The sequence below is a fragment of the Malaclemys terrapin genome, chromosome 4 (assembly GCF_027887155.1).
Source record: "Malaclemys terrapin pileata isolate rMalTer1 chromosome 4, rMalTer1.hap1, whole genome shotgun sequence".
NCBI lineage: Eukaryota > Metazoa > Chordata > Testudines > Emydidae > Malaclemys > Malaclemys terrapin.
Genome location: NC_071508.1, coordinates 9042698 through 9060107, shown reverse-complemented (window position 1 = coordinate 9060107; position 17410 = coordinate 9042698). Strand labels below are relative to the sequence as shown.

At 42.7% G+C, this 17410-nt stretch overlaps 1 protein-coding gene across 1 annotated transcript in view; it reads right to left on the bottom strand.

The window, feature by feature from the left end:
* RSBN1 (round spermatid basic protein 1) overlaps window positions 1-17410 on the bottom strand; it is a 40938-nt gene that overhangs the window by 18244 nt on the left and 5284 nt on the right. The window contains exon 2 of the mRNA XM_054028369.1: window positions 10487-11157. Within this exon, the coding sequence (XP_053884344.1) occupies window positions 10487-11157 (671 nt within the window). The remainder of the gene's footprint in view (window positions 1-10486; window positions 11158-17410) is intronic.

Sequence of the window (17410 nt, the reverse complement as noted above, 5' to 3'; positions counted from 1 at the left end):
CAGGACCCTATAGTAATCAGACTACAGGCGGTGTAAACTGCACCATGCATTAGCATACTGTGCTGCAACTCTCCCTTATGGACCTGATCTAGAGGTACAAACTAAAAAGGCTCCTACTTTGCATTAATGGATTCCTGTTTAAGGAGGACTTTTAGTTCACATCAGCAGCATCCACACAGGACAGTTACAGTGTAGCACAGTAGCCTATGCTTCAATTTACAACCCTGTAATTCTAACTGCTGGGCTATGCAGATGGAGCCTTTGATCAAACGGTCATGAGAATGTAGAGTTGTATATATGACTAAATGTGACAAAGATAAGTGCGTACTTTAAGGATTTACAGGTTGTACATTATGTGTCTGGGATTGTGCGTCTACAATTTTTCTTCAGGGCTCGTCTGGTTTCTATGGCATTCCATGTGCTGGGTATAATCCACTTAGGATGACCAGATGTCCCAATTTTATACAGACAGTCCCAATTTTTGGGTCTCTTATATAGGCTCCTATTACCCCCCCCCCCATCCCGATTTTTCGCACTTGCTGTCTGGTCATCCTAAATCCACTCCTTCCTTCTCTTCTGCCTGTAGTCCAGACAGGCTTCACTGCTCTGTTTATAAATAGCTGTTATTCGTCCCACTTCTTGTTGATCTCATCTGTATTCCCCTCCTCTTCATCAAGGTCTGCAAGTGCTTGAAATCTGTTCTTTAACTGTAGAACGAAGGCTTTCTGTATTTCAAGGGACTTCATCTTGTCAATGTCATAACATTGATGTCCCTTGTTTGGTGGACCCACACTTCAGTTTTAGCTTGAAGGCGGTCACAAAGTGATGGTCACTGCCAACATCTCCACCTCTTCTCACTTTCACATCTGTCAGTGAGTGTCGCCATTTGCCATTGATCGTAATATGGTCAATCTGGTTCTTATTGCTGCCATTTGGAGAACACCATGTCAGCCTGTGAATTTCACAATGTCGAAATAGGGTTCTGCCAGTGACTAGGTCATTTATATTACAGAAATCAACAAGCCCATCTCCATTTTCATTCATGATGCCACACCCTTGTCTTCCCATTGCTCTGTCATTTGTGTTGTCCTTACTAAGCCTGGCATTCAGGTCTCCTATGACGATAGTTAAGAGTACCATGCCATGATCTAACTCCGCCTGTAGTGCAAGGTAGAATTTGTCCTTTACTTCTTCATAACTCATTTGTCAGAGCATATCACTGGATCAGGGTGATATGTTTCCCTTTCAGTCTGGCTCTCATAAGTCTGCTGATGAATTTCCATTCAAGCAGGGAATGCTCCACTCCCTTCTTCAAAAAGGATGGCAACACCCTCATGGTGTTGTCCATCATCACAAGCAGAAAACAGCAAAGTTTCTCCCAAGGCTGCTGTTAATCTTCCTGATCCCATCCATCTGCTCTCACTGACACCCAGGATGTGTAAGCTGTAGTGTCTCATATTTGCTGTGACCTGAGCTAGCTTCCCTGTTTCGTACATTGTCCGTACATTCCAAAAAAAAAGTTTGGTTTTTGTCTTGGTGTTGAGCATTTCAGTCTTCATGCCAGTGGCTTCCTTTTGGCTTTCACCACTGGCAGGACAAATACCACGAGCAGTATAGCAAGGCACACCGGGAGGTCAAACACCTTGTGAGTGGACAAATGGCATTATGTTGATAATCTGACAACACAAGCAGAGGATGCAGCTGCTCGCGGTGAACAAGGAACCATCTACAAAATGACGTGGCTCATCAGTGGTAAATGGCAGACACCAAACACACACAGGAACAGACAAGGACACCTACTGATAACTGAAAATGAACAAGAAATGTGCTGGACAGAGCATTTCAAAGAATTGCTGAACAGGGAGACACCTAAAAAGGAAGCAAACATCCAGGAGGCAGAGGAAGATCTTGATATCAACACAGACACCCCAACTAAGGAAGAGATCATTCAAGCCATCAAATCATTTAAAAAAGAAAAAAAAAGGGGAAGCTCTGGCAAGGATAACTGGAATGCAGAATTGTTCAAGGTAAATCCTAAATTAGCAGCATCTATAGAATCATAGAAGATTAGGGTTGGAAGAGACCTCAGGAGGTCATCTAGGCCAATACCCCTGCTCAAAGCAGGACCAATCCCAACTAAATCATCCCAGCCAGGACTTTGTCAAGCCAGGCCTTAAAAACCTCCAAGGATGGAGATTCCACCACCTCCTAGGTAACCCATTCCAGTGCTTCACCACCCTCCTAGTGAAAGAGGGTTTCTGAATATCCAACCTAGACCACTGCAACTTGAGACCATTGCTCCTTGGTCTGTCATCTGCTACCACTGAGAACAGCCAAGCTCCATCCTCTTTGGAACCCCCTTTCGGGTAGCTGAAGACTGCTATCAAATCCCCCCTCACTCTTCTCTTCTGTAGACTAAAGAGTCCCAGTTCCCTCAGCCTTGCCTCATAAGTCATGTGCCCCAACCCCCTGATCATTTTTGTTGCCCTCTGCTGGACTCTCTCCAATTTGTCCTCATCCTTTCTGTAGTGGGGGGCCCGAAACTGGACACAATACTCCAGATGTGGCCTCAGTGCCGAAGAGGGGAATAATCACTTCCTGCGATCTGCTGGCAATGCTCCTACTAATGCAGCCCAATATGCCGTTAGCCTTCTTGGCAACAAGGGCACACAGCTGACTTATATCCAGCTTCTCATCCACTGTAATCCCCAGGTCCTTTTCTGCAAAACTGCTGCTTAGCCAGTTGGTCCCCAGCCTATAGCTGTGCATGGGATTCATCCATCTTAAGTGCAGGACTCTGCACTTGTCCTTGTTGAACCTCAGATTTCTTTTGGCCCAGTCCTCCAATTTGTCTAGGTCACTCTGGACCCTATCCCTACCCTCCAGTGTCTCTCTCTCCCCCCAGCTTAGTGTTATCTGTGAACTTGCTGAGGGTGCAATCATCCAGATCATTAATAAAGATATTGAACAAAACTGGCCCAAGGACCAACCCCTGGGGCACTCCGCTTGATACTGGTTACCAACTAGACACAGCCATTGATCACTACCCATTGATCCCAACAATCTAGCCTGCTTTCTATCCACCTTATAGTCCATTCATCCAGCCCATACTTTAACTTGCTATCTATCCTGGCCCCTCTACTTACATCAGTCTGGGAAAGGGAAAACGTGCCAGATGAGTGGACCAATGGTGTTATAGCGAAGATACCAAAGAAAGGAACTCTCAGTAATTGTAATTACTGGCATGGTATCACACTTTTATCTGTGCCAAGCAAAGTATTGCGTAAGATCATAGTCCAGCATATATCAGAGGCAGTGGATAGTGTTCTCAGAAAAGAGCAAACTGGTTTTTAGAAAGGGTGTAGATACACAGACCAGATCTTCACTCTACAAAACATAATAGAATAGTGCTTAGAATGGCAATGGCAACTCTACATAAATTTCATAGATTGAGAAGGCTTTTGATAGCATTCACAGGACCAGCCTATGGTGCATTCTGTGAAATCAATATCAAAAGCTTCTATTTCAACTTTACATGCAGTGTTGATCACAGTGAGCTCATTTTTGAAGTCAAAACAGGAGTATGTTGGGGTGTGTCACGTCTGCAATCCTCTTCAACATTGCCACTGACTGGGTAATGCGGCATACAACAGAAGACATGCCAACAGGTATTAAATGGACACTTCTCATCCCTTGAAGACCTGGACTTTGCAGATGATGTCGCTCTGCTATCACATACCCAACACCATATACAAGAACAAACAACTCGACTCAACGCATTCAGACAGCAAATTGGACTGAAAATCAACTGCAATAAGACAGATATCCTGACCTTTAATATTTCCTCACCATCACAGATAGAGGATTATGTTCTCACCATTGTAGAAACACTCACACACTCAGGCAGGACGGCAGAACAAAAAAAAACAAACAATCAATAAAACCAGGAACACCTTCAGGAGCTTAAATACAGTCTGGAAATCAAACCACCCCCAACACCAAACGCAAGATTTATCAGAGCTGCGTACTTTCAACACTACTTTATAGCGCAAAATGCTGGGGAATGAGAAAGTATGACATGTCTAAACTGTCTTCATTCCATATAACTTGCCTCAGAAAAATCCTCTATCTCAAACCAAGATCTATTGACACAGTGCAGGCTAACAGGATCTGAGCACCATCATTGCCAGGAAGCGTTGGAGATGGATTGGTCACGTGCTTCGGATGGAAACTGATTCCATCACCAGAGTAGCAATAAGATGGACACCTGAAGGCAAGCGAAAACGAGGCTGCCTGAAAACACGGCGAAGAGCTGTGGAAGCCAAGCTGAAAAATCTGGGAACCACTGATAGACTTGCCAGAAACAGACAGGAGTGGAGGAGCATCGTCACTGCCCTAAACACCAGAGATGTAATAGGAACATCATGATGATGACGACAATGACATTATGCTTGAGATGATCTCTATATCAGTACCAGGTGTTCAACTTACTGAAAGCCATGCATAAGTACAGATTCAGTTCTGCGCTGAACTAGACTAACATTATTTGGCAGAGAAGATGGTACCATATCACATTAGAACCTAGTTTGTCAAGCAGTTTAGCACAATTAAGAGGCCTAGGGCAGGTCTACACTTTAAATGCTGCATCAGTGCAGCTGCACCATTGTAGTGTTTAAGTGAAAGCTCTCCCATTGGCATAGTTAATACACCTCACCAAGAAGCAGTAGCTATGTCGCTAGGAGAAGCTTTCCTGCTGACACAGTGCCATCTACACAAGGGGCTAACTAGTTATACGGATACAGATCTGTAGCATAGACCAGACACTAGGGCAGAACATGATTCAACTACACCCACGTTTTAAGTGCTGTCTAAACAATTAAGCTGACAAACCCCAGAAAAGACAGGGTCTAAACCCAGTGCAGTATTCATTGCAATACACTCCATGAATCCATGAGGTTTGCTAGCACACTGTTGTGATGGCCATCGGCCCAAGTTGTTTTGAGTCAGGCCAACAACCATAGACTGACTCTAGAAGCACCCCAATGCCAGTTTGCAAAGGCTCCCTGGTACATAACAGTAAGACTCAGATGGCCTGACCAGGTTAAACACCTCACACACATGTAATTTATTTAAAATGTGTCATGTAATTATAATTGGAAAACTAATAACTCACCGATCTTCATTATTACATGGTGTATGGACTGTTATCTATACCATTTTTTGTAGGTTGTGCTGGAAATGTGTAACTAAAATGTGTTTAAACCAAGCCTGTCAAGAGAAGTCAATTTTAATTTTATTTTTGGGGGGGCGGGGGGGGTCATCTGGAAAAAACTAAGGGGCCAACATCCCAAGCCAGGTGTTGACAAGGACAGTGGGCTATTCATTTGTATTGAAGATTGCAGGAAGATTAATTGCATTGTTAAAAAAACAAAGGTGGGGGAAAAGCCATCATGGCATCTACACCAGACAGCATGGTATCTACACTGAGCAAGGAAAGAAACTTTACCTGGGAACACATTTCAGATGAATAAATTTCAAAGGTTTGATGACTAAAGAGATGGGAGAGAACTTATTTTATTCATTATCTAAGGAAGGAAGGAAACTAAAGTCTGAGCTCAGTGTGTTGAGCCCTGGCTAAAGAATGGGCTGGCTAGCCATGCTGGAAGAATGACTATGGTGAGGAAAAAGGAACAAACTCATTTGTTAAGTAAGTTTTAGTCTTAGAAGTGTATTTTTACTTTTGTTTATAACCATTTTAATCCTTTCCTTATACTTGGTATCACTTAAAAGCGTACATCCTTTTGTTAAGGAACTTGTTTTAACTTTTACCATAAGCCAACTCAGTTGTTTGATGGAAGTAGGTGGTTTAATCATCTCACTAAGTTAATAAGCTGCTGTGTGCCCTCTCTTTAAAGCAGCAAACTTGATAATGTTCTGTGGGTGCCACAGTCAGAAGGACTCAGCACTGCAGAGAAAGTTGTTTTTGGGGAGAACTCAGGATTGGGAGGGTGTTAATATCAACCCTGCAAGGAATAACCAGTCTGGTGGAAGCCAAGGTGAGGTTATTGTGCTGCAAGCATGCAGATGTCAGAGTTCTGAACCAAAAATGCACAACACAGAAGCACCCAGGATTACAGGGCAGGTTGTGACAAAACTCCTTACTGGTCTGGGTTGAACTGTTGTGACCATCACAGCTTCTCCAACTTTTGGATGCAGCGGCCCTATTCAGTTTATGCATTCATTTAGCTGGCAATTTTGATCATCGAGGGTTATTATAGGCACTAAAATCAAGCAAGCAATTTTGTTGCTAGAGGGTACAATAGAAAAAAAAATGAAGTATTAAGAGACTCTCCTATAAATCTGATTTCTGTAGGTTAAATAGTTTTCTGACAGCAAAGCACAGGTTACAGATGTCAATATTATTACAGATATTTAAGTTCTTGCTGCTGAGTAGCCATGTGTGTTCTATCAGTTCCAGACCAATTAGAGTTCACTCTGTGCATGGAGTGTTGTAAACCCTCTTTAGAGCTGCCAACACTCGAAAACACTTATCCCTTGAAGTGCACACATATTTGTGCTAGCTCGCATTAAGCCAGCCCAAGTATACCAGCATAGCCACAGTACCATGGGTAGCAGCAGCGGAGGCACGGCTGGGGGGGGGGGGGGGGGGGGGGGAAGAAACACACCTACCCTGTAGTACAGACATAGCCAAAAAGTCATAATGGTAGCAAGGAATGCACAGATCTGGCAACACCAACTGAAAATTCTGTTAACACCTGCTGGAAGACTGGTTCACAGCTAAAATATGCTTTGGCATAAGTGGATAATAAATATTGTTTCCTTATGTAAACCTCATCTCCGTTTAAAATATGTTTAAGGAAGAAGACAATTAGTATTTTATTTGTTCACATGAATAGTTTTTAGTCTCAAATGGGACTTAATATAGATTTGGCCAATACTTCTACCACAGTGTCGTCCTGTTTTATCAACACTCTCTTTCTACTGTGGTATTGCCTCTTCCCCATCCCAAGTACATTGGGCTGACTTCTCAATCTTTAGATAAAAAAAACTAACTAAATTTCCAAGTCATTTGTTACAACATGGCAAATGTATGCATCCTCAGCAATGCATTTCTTAGATGGCTTCAAGAGACCTGGTTTATTTTGCAAGTTAGGTAACATGCTGTTGTGCTCCTGCCTCTTATAAAATCCTATTTAACCTTACAAGGATTTAAAAAAAAAAAAAAAAAAAACAACACTATGAAAGTCATCACTTTGGTACCTTATTATGTCAACAATGTCAAAATCCAAGATGCTTTTTGTTTTGCATGTTCCTCAACCAGGTTGTGCCATCTTGTGACCTCTCTGTATCAGCCTTGCCTGCTCTCTACTGTAGAGAGAACTTTAAATTTTAGAGTATCTCTAATTACAATTCTGCTTTGGACACTTATTGTAGGTGGAAATAGGAGATGTTGAGAAGCTGGAGTTAAAACAGCACATGGACAAATCCAGTAACTGACTAGTAAAATATGAGCTATGCAGACAGCCACATCACGCTTTTGTTCAAAGGAATAAGGCCTCGGAACATCAACTGGAGAAATAGAGAAACAGGTTAGGTCATGAGTAGTATATACATTTGTGACTCCCCAGTGAATGGGTAACTTTATGACAAAGGACCTGTTGAGAACTTGATAACCTACAGAATCAAATATTTATCTGAAAAATTATCCAACATAGTTACAGCTTTTGAAATCTGAGACTGGGGCAAGATCCTAATTTTGTTTTTGAATAACTGGTTCCTAGTTTTGAAAATAGCTCATTCAACTTGAGGCTCAGGGAAAGGCAAGCTTCTTTTCCATCTTTATGTGCTTTACCAGCACAATTTAAACAATGGGCCTTGCTTGAAAGTCTTTTCAGAGCAAATTAGATGCAACTGATTTCCCCAAGCAAGACTCCTAAATCAAAGTTAATCCAAACTAATCCTGTATTCATCTATCCAAGACTGCTGAATAAAAACAATGAATTCTAGGTACAAGAATTAAGACTGGGCCCATAGAGGGATAATGGAAGTCTTCTCAGACAGAACGCCTGCCAAAAAGTTATGATTCCAAAAAAAAAAAAAAAAAAAAAAAAAAAAAAAAAAAAAAAGACGGGGATTTGGGGGTGAGTGGACGACAACCAAAGATTAATAAGCAAGCTAGGTGGTATGTTTGAATGTCACTGGAGAACCTCCTCACTTTGAGAGTGATTTTATGAATTAGCCAGCACCATCTAGTATGGCCAACGTTTGTTTTACAATAGGAATTTTAAGTAGTTTCCAGTTTGTTTTAAATGCCAAGTTTTTCCTACAACTAATGTTACTAGAGCATATGGAAGTCAGTTATATTTGCAGGCATTATTACAATCTTGTAAATTTTACTTTCCTATTACAAGTAAAATACTGATGTTTACTGATATGAAGACAGGCTAACAAGCAGCCAGAATAGCAAGTTCTCATGACACTATTACCAGGTTACATTTTAGATCAGGACTGAAGCAGGTTTTCCCGGGGAAACTAGAGTTTGAAGTTATTGTATGAACAGTCACACTAAGTTATATGGAATTTATCAGAGCTGGAAAATATCTACGCAAGTGATTAGAAAACTACTGCTTGCAAGTAGAGGGCCTAAACCAGGGGTGAGCAAACTTTTTGGCTCTTGGGCCAAATCTGGGTATGGAAGTTGTATGGCGGGCCATGAATGCTCACAAAATTGGGGTTAGTGCAGGAGGGGGTGTGGGCTCTGGGGTGGGGCCAGAGAAGAGGTCAGGGTGTGGGAGGGGGTTCAGGCTGGTGGTGCAGGCTCTGGGGTGGGGCTGGGAGATCAGGGGTTTGGGGTGCAGGAGGGTGCTCCGGGCTGGGATTGAGCAGTTCAGAGGGTGGGAGGGGGAAATCAGAGCTAGGGTAGGGGTGCAGGAGGGACTCAGGGGCGCAGGCTCCGGTGGCACTTATCTCAAGCAGCTCCCGGAAGCAGCAGCACATCCCCCTCTCCAGCTCCTACGTGCAGGCGCGGCCAGGCAGTTCTGTGCCCTGACCCATCCACAGGTGCTGCCCCTGCAGCTTTCATTGGCCGCAGTTCCTGGCCAATGGGAGCTGCAGGGGTGGTGCTTGTAGTGGAGGCAGTGTGCGGAGCCCCGTGGCTGCCCCTAACTATAGGAGCCAGAGGGGAGACATGTTGCTTCTTCTTGGACCTGCAGCATCCACACAGCCCCTGACCCTGCTCCCCAGCAGGAGCTCAAGGGCCAGATTAAATTGGCTGGCGGGCCAGATGTGGCCTGCAGGCTGTAGTTTGCCCACCCTGGCCTAAACAATCCATCTCTGGAGTTTTTAAAAGAGTTTCCATCCCTTATGGATATGTGACTTTGCTACTGTTCTTATTTTTCACAAGCATCTGCTTAAAGCTGACAAGACTGGTTGATTTTAGTGCCACTATATGTTGCCCAGGGGAGGCTTCTGAAGTCTCCTTTTTAGTTGCTGCTGCTTGTGAAAACCAGGAACAATTGCAAAGGCAGGCACTGGACTTCTTAACAGAGAGAAGGATCCACTAAATGGAAGGCTGGGGAAGGAATAGCTTAGTACAGTGTTTCTTAAACTGGGGTCCCTGAGGGAACTTCTCAGGGGCCACAGGCCCTGCTGATCAACTCAAGTCTTCCCCCTCCCTCCCAGAGGCTACTGAAGCCAAACCAGGAGATTTTAGGAACTAAAAGTCCAGTGGTGTAGTGAGGCTAAGGCAGGCTCCCTGCCACATGCCACTCATGGAAGCTGCCAGCACATCCCTGTTCTGCACAGAGACCCCCTGGTCTTCCCTTCTCTCTGGCAGTGCCCCCAAGATGTGCTGGTTGCTTTTGGGAGCCTCCTGAGGGAAGCACCATTGGGCTGGAGCCTGCACTGCACCCCACCCCACCCCCACACACACACCCAATCCCAGCCCAGAGCCTGCACCCCCTCCCACACCCAAACTTTCTCCTCCCAGTGCCCACACCCCAACCCGCTGTCCCAGCCTGATGACCGTGAGTGAGGGTGGGGGAGAGCAAGCAAGGGGCAGGGACGGGGACTTGGGGGAAGGGATGGAATGGGGCAGGGCCTGGGGCTGCGCCAGGGGCTTGGAAGTCCCCAAAAAGTTTTAAATCAAAATGGGGGTCCTCGGGTTGCTAAAGTTTGAGAACCGCTGGTTTAGTACAGAGACCTCTGTACTTGTCAGTAGGCTCTGGAATAGGGATTAAGGTTTTAGAAGTGTCCTAAAATCAGACATGAATGCAAAAGATGGAGCTCCCCAAGTATGGTCCAGGGACAACAAATACCATCATCTTCCCCAGTGGGTGGGGAGAAGAGACTTCAAGACACACAGGTCCATGGATTATCACTCTGCTCCTCTTGTTCATCAGTATAAATCCAGAGACTACATTAAAATTGTTGAATCTTCATATATGTTTAGGAACATCTACATTACCTGAGTGTGAAAATTTGAAATAGTCGTCGTTTCTATGTCCTTCTTGCCCAGAATTTCCATTTTCACTGGAGTGTTAGGGAAATTAAAAGCAAAATAATCCAGGAAGTCTGGCAAATAGGCAGCTGCGCCATGTACTATGGCTAAAGCATAGTAGGCTGCATTTTTCTCATTTTCACTGAATGACAAAGCAAGAAATTCTTCTGCAAATCTCTCCATCTCCACTGGAGACAAAAATGAGAGTTCATCCATGTAGGCATGAAGGACCAAAGCACCACCATTAGACTGATGTTCTTCATGAATAAAGTTACTAAATTTAGTGCCCGTTTTCAAGAAACTGCTGCGAACAGAGTGCTCTTGATGAGTCATAAATGGTGTCTGAACTCCCTGGGGTACCCGATATTCCTGCATTCCCAAATTCAATCGACACAGCTGCTCATCCTTCAGATACCTGAAGGATTCCTTGGTCACTTCCGAGTTATCACTCTGTACTTGAGTCAGAATCTCTTTGTTGATGCGAGTAAGTCCGGCACAAACTGTTTGTACTTCTTTGTTGTACATTTTAAGGCGTTTCCCTCTCATATCCTCCCGGTGTTTCTTTTTCTTCTTTTTCTTTATCTTCTTCATAATAAGACTGTCGACTCGCTGGGTTTTGCCATTTTCATCTGGAGCTTCTGGCAACAAACAAAAACGGGAAGATTAGAGCTCTACAGTTATAGCAGATTTATCCAAAAAGGAATTAAGAAAAATGCTACACTTCCTAAAGCCATCTTCTTCTGAAAACTATTAGCAGGTTTCACATTGGTTTAATTTTACATTAGCATATTTGCTTTTGGATTGGCATATATGTAACAAAGCCACATATGATTACATAAAACACTAAAAAACCAACATCTAGTTACTATACAAAAATCTTGAATTAAGAAAGTCTGGCAGAATCAGAAACGGGAACATTTAAAGAATCCAAGACAAAAAGAGGAACTAAAAGAAATTTGGATTAAACTAATAAAAAATGAATTTTTTAAACTAGCTATTTATTTAAAAATCAGAGGCTTCCTAAGTGCCTCTTACAATTAACACAATAAATCATCGCAATCCATAAAAGACTAGTGGCTCCACAAAATATAAACCAAATAAGTGAAAGAAGCTAATGTGGGTAAGAGTTAAACATTTAGGTCCCACTCTTGCAGGTTGTGTGCAAGCAGGCATACTGTGCAGAGCAACTTGCAAATTTGGGGCCAGGACTGAAGTATGAGGAGGGGAAGAGAGGAGAACAACCACCACTCTAATGTGGTAAAAAGGAATTAGTACAGCAGTTTGCAGTAATATTTAAAAAAAGACAAAGGTTTAGAGCAAAAATTAGTCCATTTAGTAATTTTTTCCTTTATTCAAAGTTAAGTCTTCAAAGCCAAAAAAGCTTGTGGAAACATCTGGCAGGAAGGTAGAGAAACTGCAAATGAGCCCAAGTTACAAGGAAAATAATCTCATGCTTTTTTTAAAAAAAGCTTTATATACACTTCAGTAATCTACTTTCAATATGAGAAAGGCACATTTGAAATGTAATAACCTGAGTCCAAAATACAACAAACCTTTCTCTGAATGCAGCAGCAACCTAGTTGGGTATTTCATAATATTTTGCCAGCAAGTTATTACGTTTTGATGTTAATATTCCCATTGTATGGATAAATTCCATGTTGTGTGTAGGGGCTGGAGGGGAGCAGAAGCTAGGAACTGAAGTACCCCTGCTACCCCACGGTCCTTGGCCTCACTGCTGAATGCCAGTTAGTTCAAAAACAGGGTAAGTGATATAGGACTGAAACGGAGACCCAATTTCATTTCATATAGGGGTCAAAGCCAATTAGACAGGATTTTTTTTTAACCCCCTACTAAACTTGCTGGATTCAGACGGATGAAAGGCTGTGCAGCTCACTGGCAATGCCCTAAAGCATCCAGGATGCCAATAAATATCGGATCCAAAGTCAATGGAAGGACTCCCATTAAGGGCATGATTCAGAGCTGCTGAGATTAAGTGCTGACCTAGGAGTGGCTCCTACAGTGCCTAGATTTAATTTATAATTTTAATGTTGGGTGTGAAGTCAACACCACATAAGTAGGGAATGCAAGAATTAATGCTACTTGTGCAGCTTCAATTCACCCTTCACTTGTGCATAAACAATATATAGTCTTTAGTTACATGATCACATACTGTTTCCCACATGGGTTATCAGGATCTAACCTTAGGATCTTCACACATGCTCCTCACACTGGAGCTTAAAAGAGTAACTGGTACTGGAGGGAGTGTGCCTGGTATACCCCACGAAGGCTGTGATAGGTAGACAGTAGCAACCTGGGGCTCAGGATGTGGGGAACTGCAGAAGCAGCCACCTCCATCCCTTTTCTGCCCAATGCTCCCTATCCCTCTTCAGACACCATCACATTCTCTACCTAATCTCAGCCCCATCCTTGACCACCCATCCACCCCCCATTTTCTCCTCCAGGTCAGGTGCCATAGCTGCCTATTGTGGCTAGCAGGAGAAATTGCAGTTGTTGCCCACAGCCACACTGGATGCCTGAGAATCTCAGAGATAAGGCTGTAAAAAAATGCATGGGTGTCACAAGAGGCATAATACTTGGCAAGATCTTTGAATTCTTAGGTTTTCAGATTCAATTTTGAGGACATGTCAGATTATACAAAACAGTCAGAAGCTTCCAGATATATTTGCCTGTTTATTACAGTTAACACAAGTTTGATGTAGCTAAACCAGGGCAGAGGCTGATGATTAAGGCTACTATTTTATCATGGAGGTCACAGAAGTCACATAATCCATTACTTCTAAAGACTGCCATGACTTCAGCCCCAGTGGCTGGGAGCTGCAGGGTCCCCCCTGCAGCGAGCTGTGAAGTACCCTGCCACTTGAGGCAGCAGGCCCCCAAATTCCCAGCTCCCCAAGGAGAGGGGAGGGGGGACCCTGGAGCTCTGAGCTTGCACAGGTGGTGGGGGGCCCCCAGAGCTCCCAGCAACTGCTCAGTCCCTTCCCATTTTATCATGGATATTTTTATCCAAAGTCAGGGACAGGTCAGGGGCTTCTGTGAATTTCTCTCTATTGCCCGTGACCTGTCTGTGACTTTTACTAAAAATGTCTGACAAAATTTTAGTCTTACTTATGATCTATTCATGGGACTGCTTGTAGACAGCTGGCTCCTTTTTCTCCTGCCCATTTTATGATCTGCATTGGTGGTGGTGGTTTTTTGGTGCACAAATTAAAAATTAGCAATTATTCAAGTCCTGTATGATTGCACCAAAGTAGTTCAAACATCACCATTGCTATTTGCTCCATCTTGATGTATAGCAGCAATTCTCCAACTTTTGTATTGGTGACCTCTTTCACACAGCAAGCCTCTGAGAGCAACCTCCCTTATAAATTAAAAACTCTTTCTTGGCATTTAACACTACTAGAAATGCTGGAGGCAAAATGGGGTTTGGGGATGGAGGCTGACAGCCTATGACCACCCCCCCCCCCCCCCCCCCATGTAATAATCTTGCAACCTCCTGAGGGATCACAACCCCCAGTTTGAGAACCCCTGATGTATATAGTTTGTATAATGGAGGGAGAGATCAGAGCAGTTCTGACTTTTATAAAGCTTGGGGAATTCACAAAACAGATCATTTATTATACTGTCTGAAATCAGAGTGACTTGTGTTATTTCACATCAATGATGGACATAACAGCAATTACCACTTAACCAAGATGGCTGCTTAAATGTATCGTAACCTTAGCCTGCTGCTAAAATTGTTATCTGACTGGAAGATCACATGAAAAATATGTTAGCCATGGTAACAACAGCATAGGGCTTTGTATTCTTAACACAGCAAAACTTATGGACTTCACTGAAACTCATTTGTATTCCCACTCAATTCACTTGCAGTACTGAAAGTTATAGAACAAAACAAACAGTGCCCCTAAACAAAATTTACTGTTATTATTATGATCTGCAAGAAGGAAAACCATGGCTATAAATTCATATAAACTAAATGTAAAACTGTAACAGTCCTGCCTTAGTGACTTTAGAAAAGTTTACAATACACAAAATATTTAACAATTACTGTAGAACCTTATGAAGCCTACATTCTCTAGCATTTTAGAGCTTTTCTTAAGTAGATTGCTAGAAACTGATGTTTTAAACCTGCATTATAGTCCTTTAAAACAAAGAGAATACCAATTTAATGAGTAAAACCAGTCAAAGCAAAGAATTTTTTAATATTAAATTTAAACTATTTTAAATTTTTAATAGTTATAAAAAAATAACTATTTTTGAATCCTTAAAGTATCAGTCTTTTGTGACGCTGCTGGTTATACTTACCTTTTACATGGTATCTTACAAATAGCAAGTACATTTGTTTCAATATTATAGATGGGGAAAACAGATTGTGTCATTTTCAGTGTTATCCAATATGAGTCAAACTTGTTAAAATCAAGTGTGTGTGTGTGTGTGTGTGTGTGTGTGAGTTTTAAACTCCCAATCCACTACTATAGCCAAGTCTATGATTTAGTCATGGGTATTTTTTAAGTAAAAGTCATGGACAGGTCACGGACAATAAATAAAAATTCATGGCCCGTGACCTCTCCATGACTTATAGTATAAAATACCCGTGACTAAATTGGGGGGGAGGGGGAAGGGAGGAGACCCTCTGCTGCTGTGGGGGCTTGCTGCTCCAGACACCCGCAGGGCTGGCTGCCCTGGTCCCCTGGGGCTGCCCAAGCTGACTGTGGAGCTACTCAAGCAGCAGCTGGTGTGGCTGTCCCCAGGGCCACCTGAGCAGCTGGCCCTGGAGCCAACTGCTTGGGAAGCCTTGGAGCCAGCCACACTGACCGCCACAGAAGGCGCAGAAAGTCACAAAATCCATGACTTCCATAACCTCGGAGATAAACCACAGAGCTGTAACTATAACCACTGGATCACACTGCCAACTACTCTGTAGGCCTTCAAGTATATAATTCAATAAAGATTTGTTCTAAAAATCCATGAAAAAAAAATGAACAGCTACCGTTGAGGTCTTTTTGTAGATGGAACGGTCATGAAAGTGTGTTTACATAATTACTAAACTATGAAGTGTAGATTATGTTTTATCAGATTAGATAGTGCAATTCACTATTCAGGATTTAGAGGATGATTTTGTAGCTAAAGCACAGGACCCTGAGTCAGGAGATCTAGTTCTCTTTCTGGATCTGCTACACACCACTTTTTGTGAATGCTGTTTTTCAGTATGCCCATTAATGAAATGGTGATAATACCTTAGAGGTCATAAGATTAGACACATTTTATCCAGATCTGGATGGAAGGTGCTAGAGTCAAATACTTTGCATTTCTCCAATTTCAGAGAAGTAAAACTTTTGTGATGAAATGGAGAATCCATCTATGTATGCTATACGAATTCCAGTTTGTAGTTTTGTTAAAAACATACATGGAGTTCATAAGCCACACATTCAATGTGGAGTTAGAGATTGTCTGCCTTCTCAGTCTTTTTAACTCCATGCTGGACTGAGATTCCAAGCGGTAGTGGCACCGGGCAATGGAGTATAATTAAACCTTGATGTCACATGGAAAAAAAACTCCCTTGGACAAATAACTGGCTACCTTTCTGAAGCATCAGTCTACCCAGGCAGTCTTGTAACTAAGCAACAGATCACCTGATGAGGCTGATGGGGTTGTGACTGGAGATTACAAAAATGGGTCTCTCACTGGCCATTTTAGAAAGAGGGAGAAGAAAGTAGAAGCAAAAAGCTGGCAGCAGGAGTTAGAGGGGACTCCACATTCCAGATAAGTCACGAGTAGGAGGGAAGGATCCTGGACTCCTTTAAAGACTGTCAAGCTCAAAGAATGCTCAACAGTTGAGAGTGCTTTTACAAAGCCTCTGTGTTATGTGCTTCAACTAGCACACGTCCCTGGAGAGGTAAACAGTAAGCCAGAGAGCTCAAGATTGGAGAGCTCTGGGAAATGGAGTGCCTACACAACTGGGACACCCTGGGAGTCAGCATTGGTCCTGGGGGCTTAGGGCAACTGGACCACAGGGCCCCACTTCTATGAAGGGATAAGAGTTCATGCCTGGGAAGAAGCATGCCAGAGAAAGAGGGTGCTGGAACCTATCCAGTTTAAGGGACGCTTAAAAGCACATGGGTCCAGCATATCAGACCCAAACTGCAACCTGGAGCGTGTCCAGCAGAGGAGCTTTCCAGGCCTGAAACACCCTTGTCTTCCAAGACCAGAAAGAATCTTTGCTCCTAGAGGGACTAGATAATTAAAAATCCAAAATGAGCCAATGTAAATTGTAAGATAATTCCAAGCTAACAAATATGCTGCATCAATGAGGAAGATCTAAGTCTATTTATTAGTCACCTAGAAGTAAACACCTACATTCTCCTGAAGTCACATTTTAACATTTAATTTAAAAAAAAAAAAGAAAACCAAACACACACACACTATTGAATATTTAGGGGTTTTACTATTGCCTGAATGCAAAATGCTCTCCTAAAAGGGATTTACTTCATACAACAGAGTATAAGCTATATACCTTTGCTTAGTGTTCTGTTTCACATTTAAGAATTTCCATTGACTATTGCATCAACTCTTTTCAGTCTTTATCAGCATCAGATACCGTAAATTAATCTTATTTTAACTGCTGCACTTAAACTTAACCTTTGCTCAGTATGGTAAAGAGTTTCACTATTATATTGACAATGCATTTGGTATTCGACAAGGCCTGCCTGTTGGCAATACTTGACAGTCATGTAGAATGTCTAGTTTGAAATGAAGAGTTCAAGCGAACACTGCCCATTCATCTAATAGTGGGAGAGAATTCTTTGCACACTTCAGTGAATCCAGGGGCAGTTAAGTAGTGGATTAAGGTTTTGGTACTGTGCTCCTGAC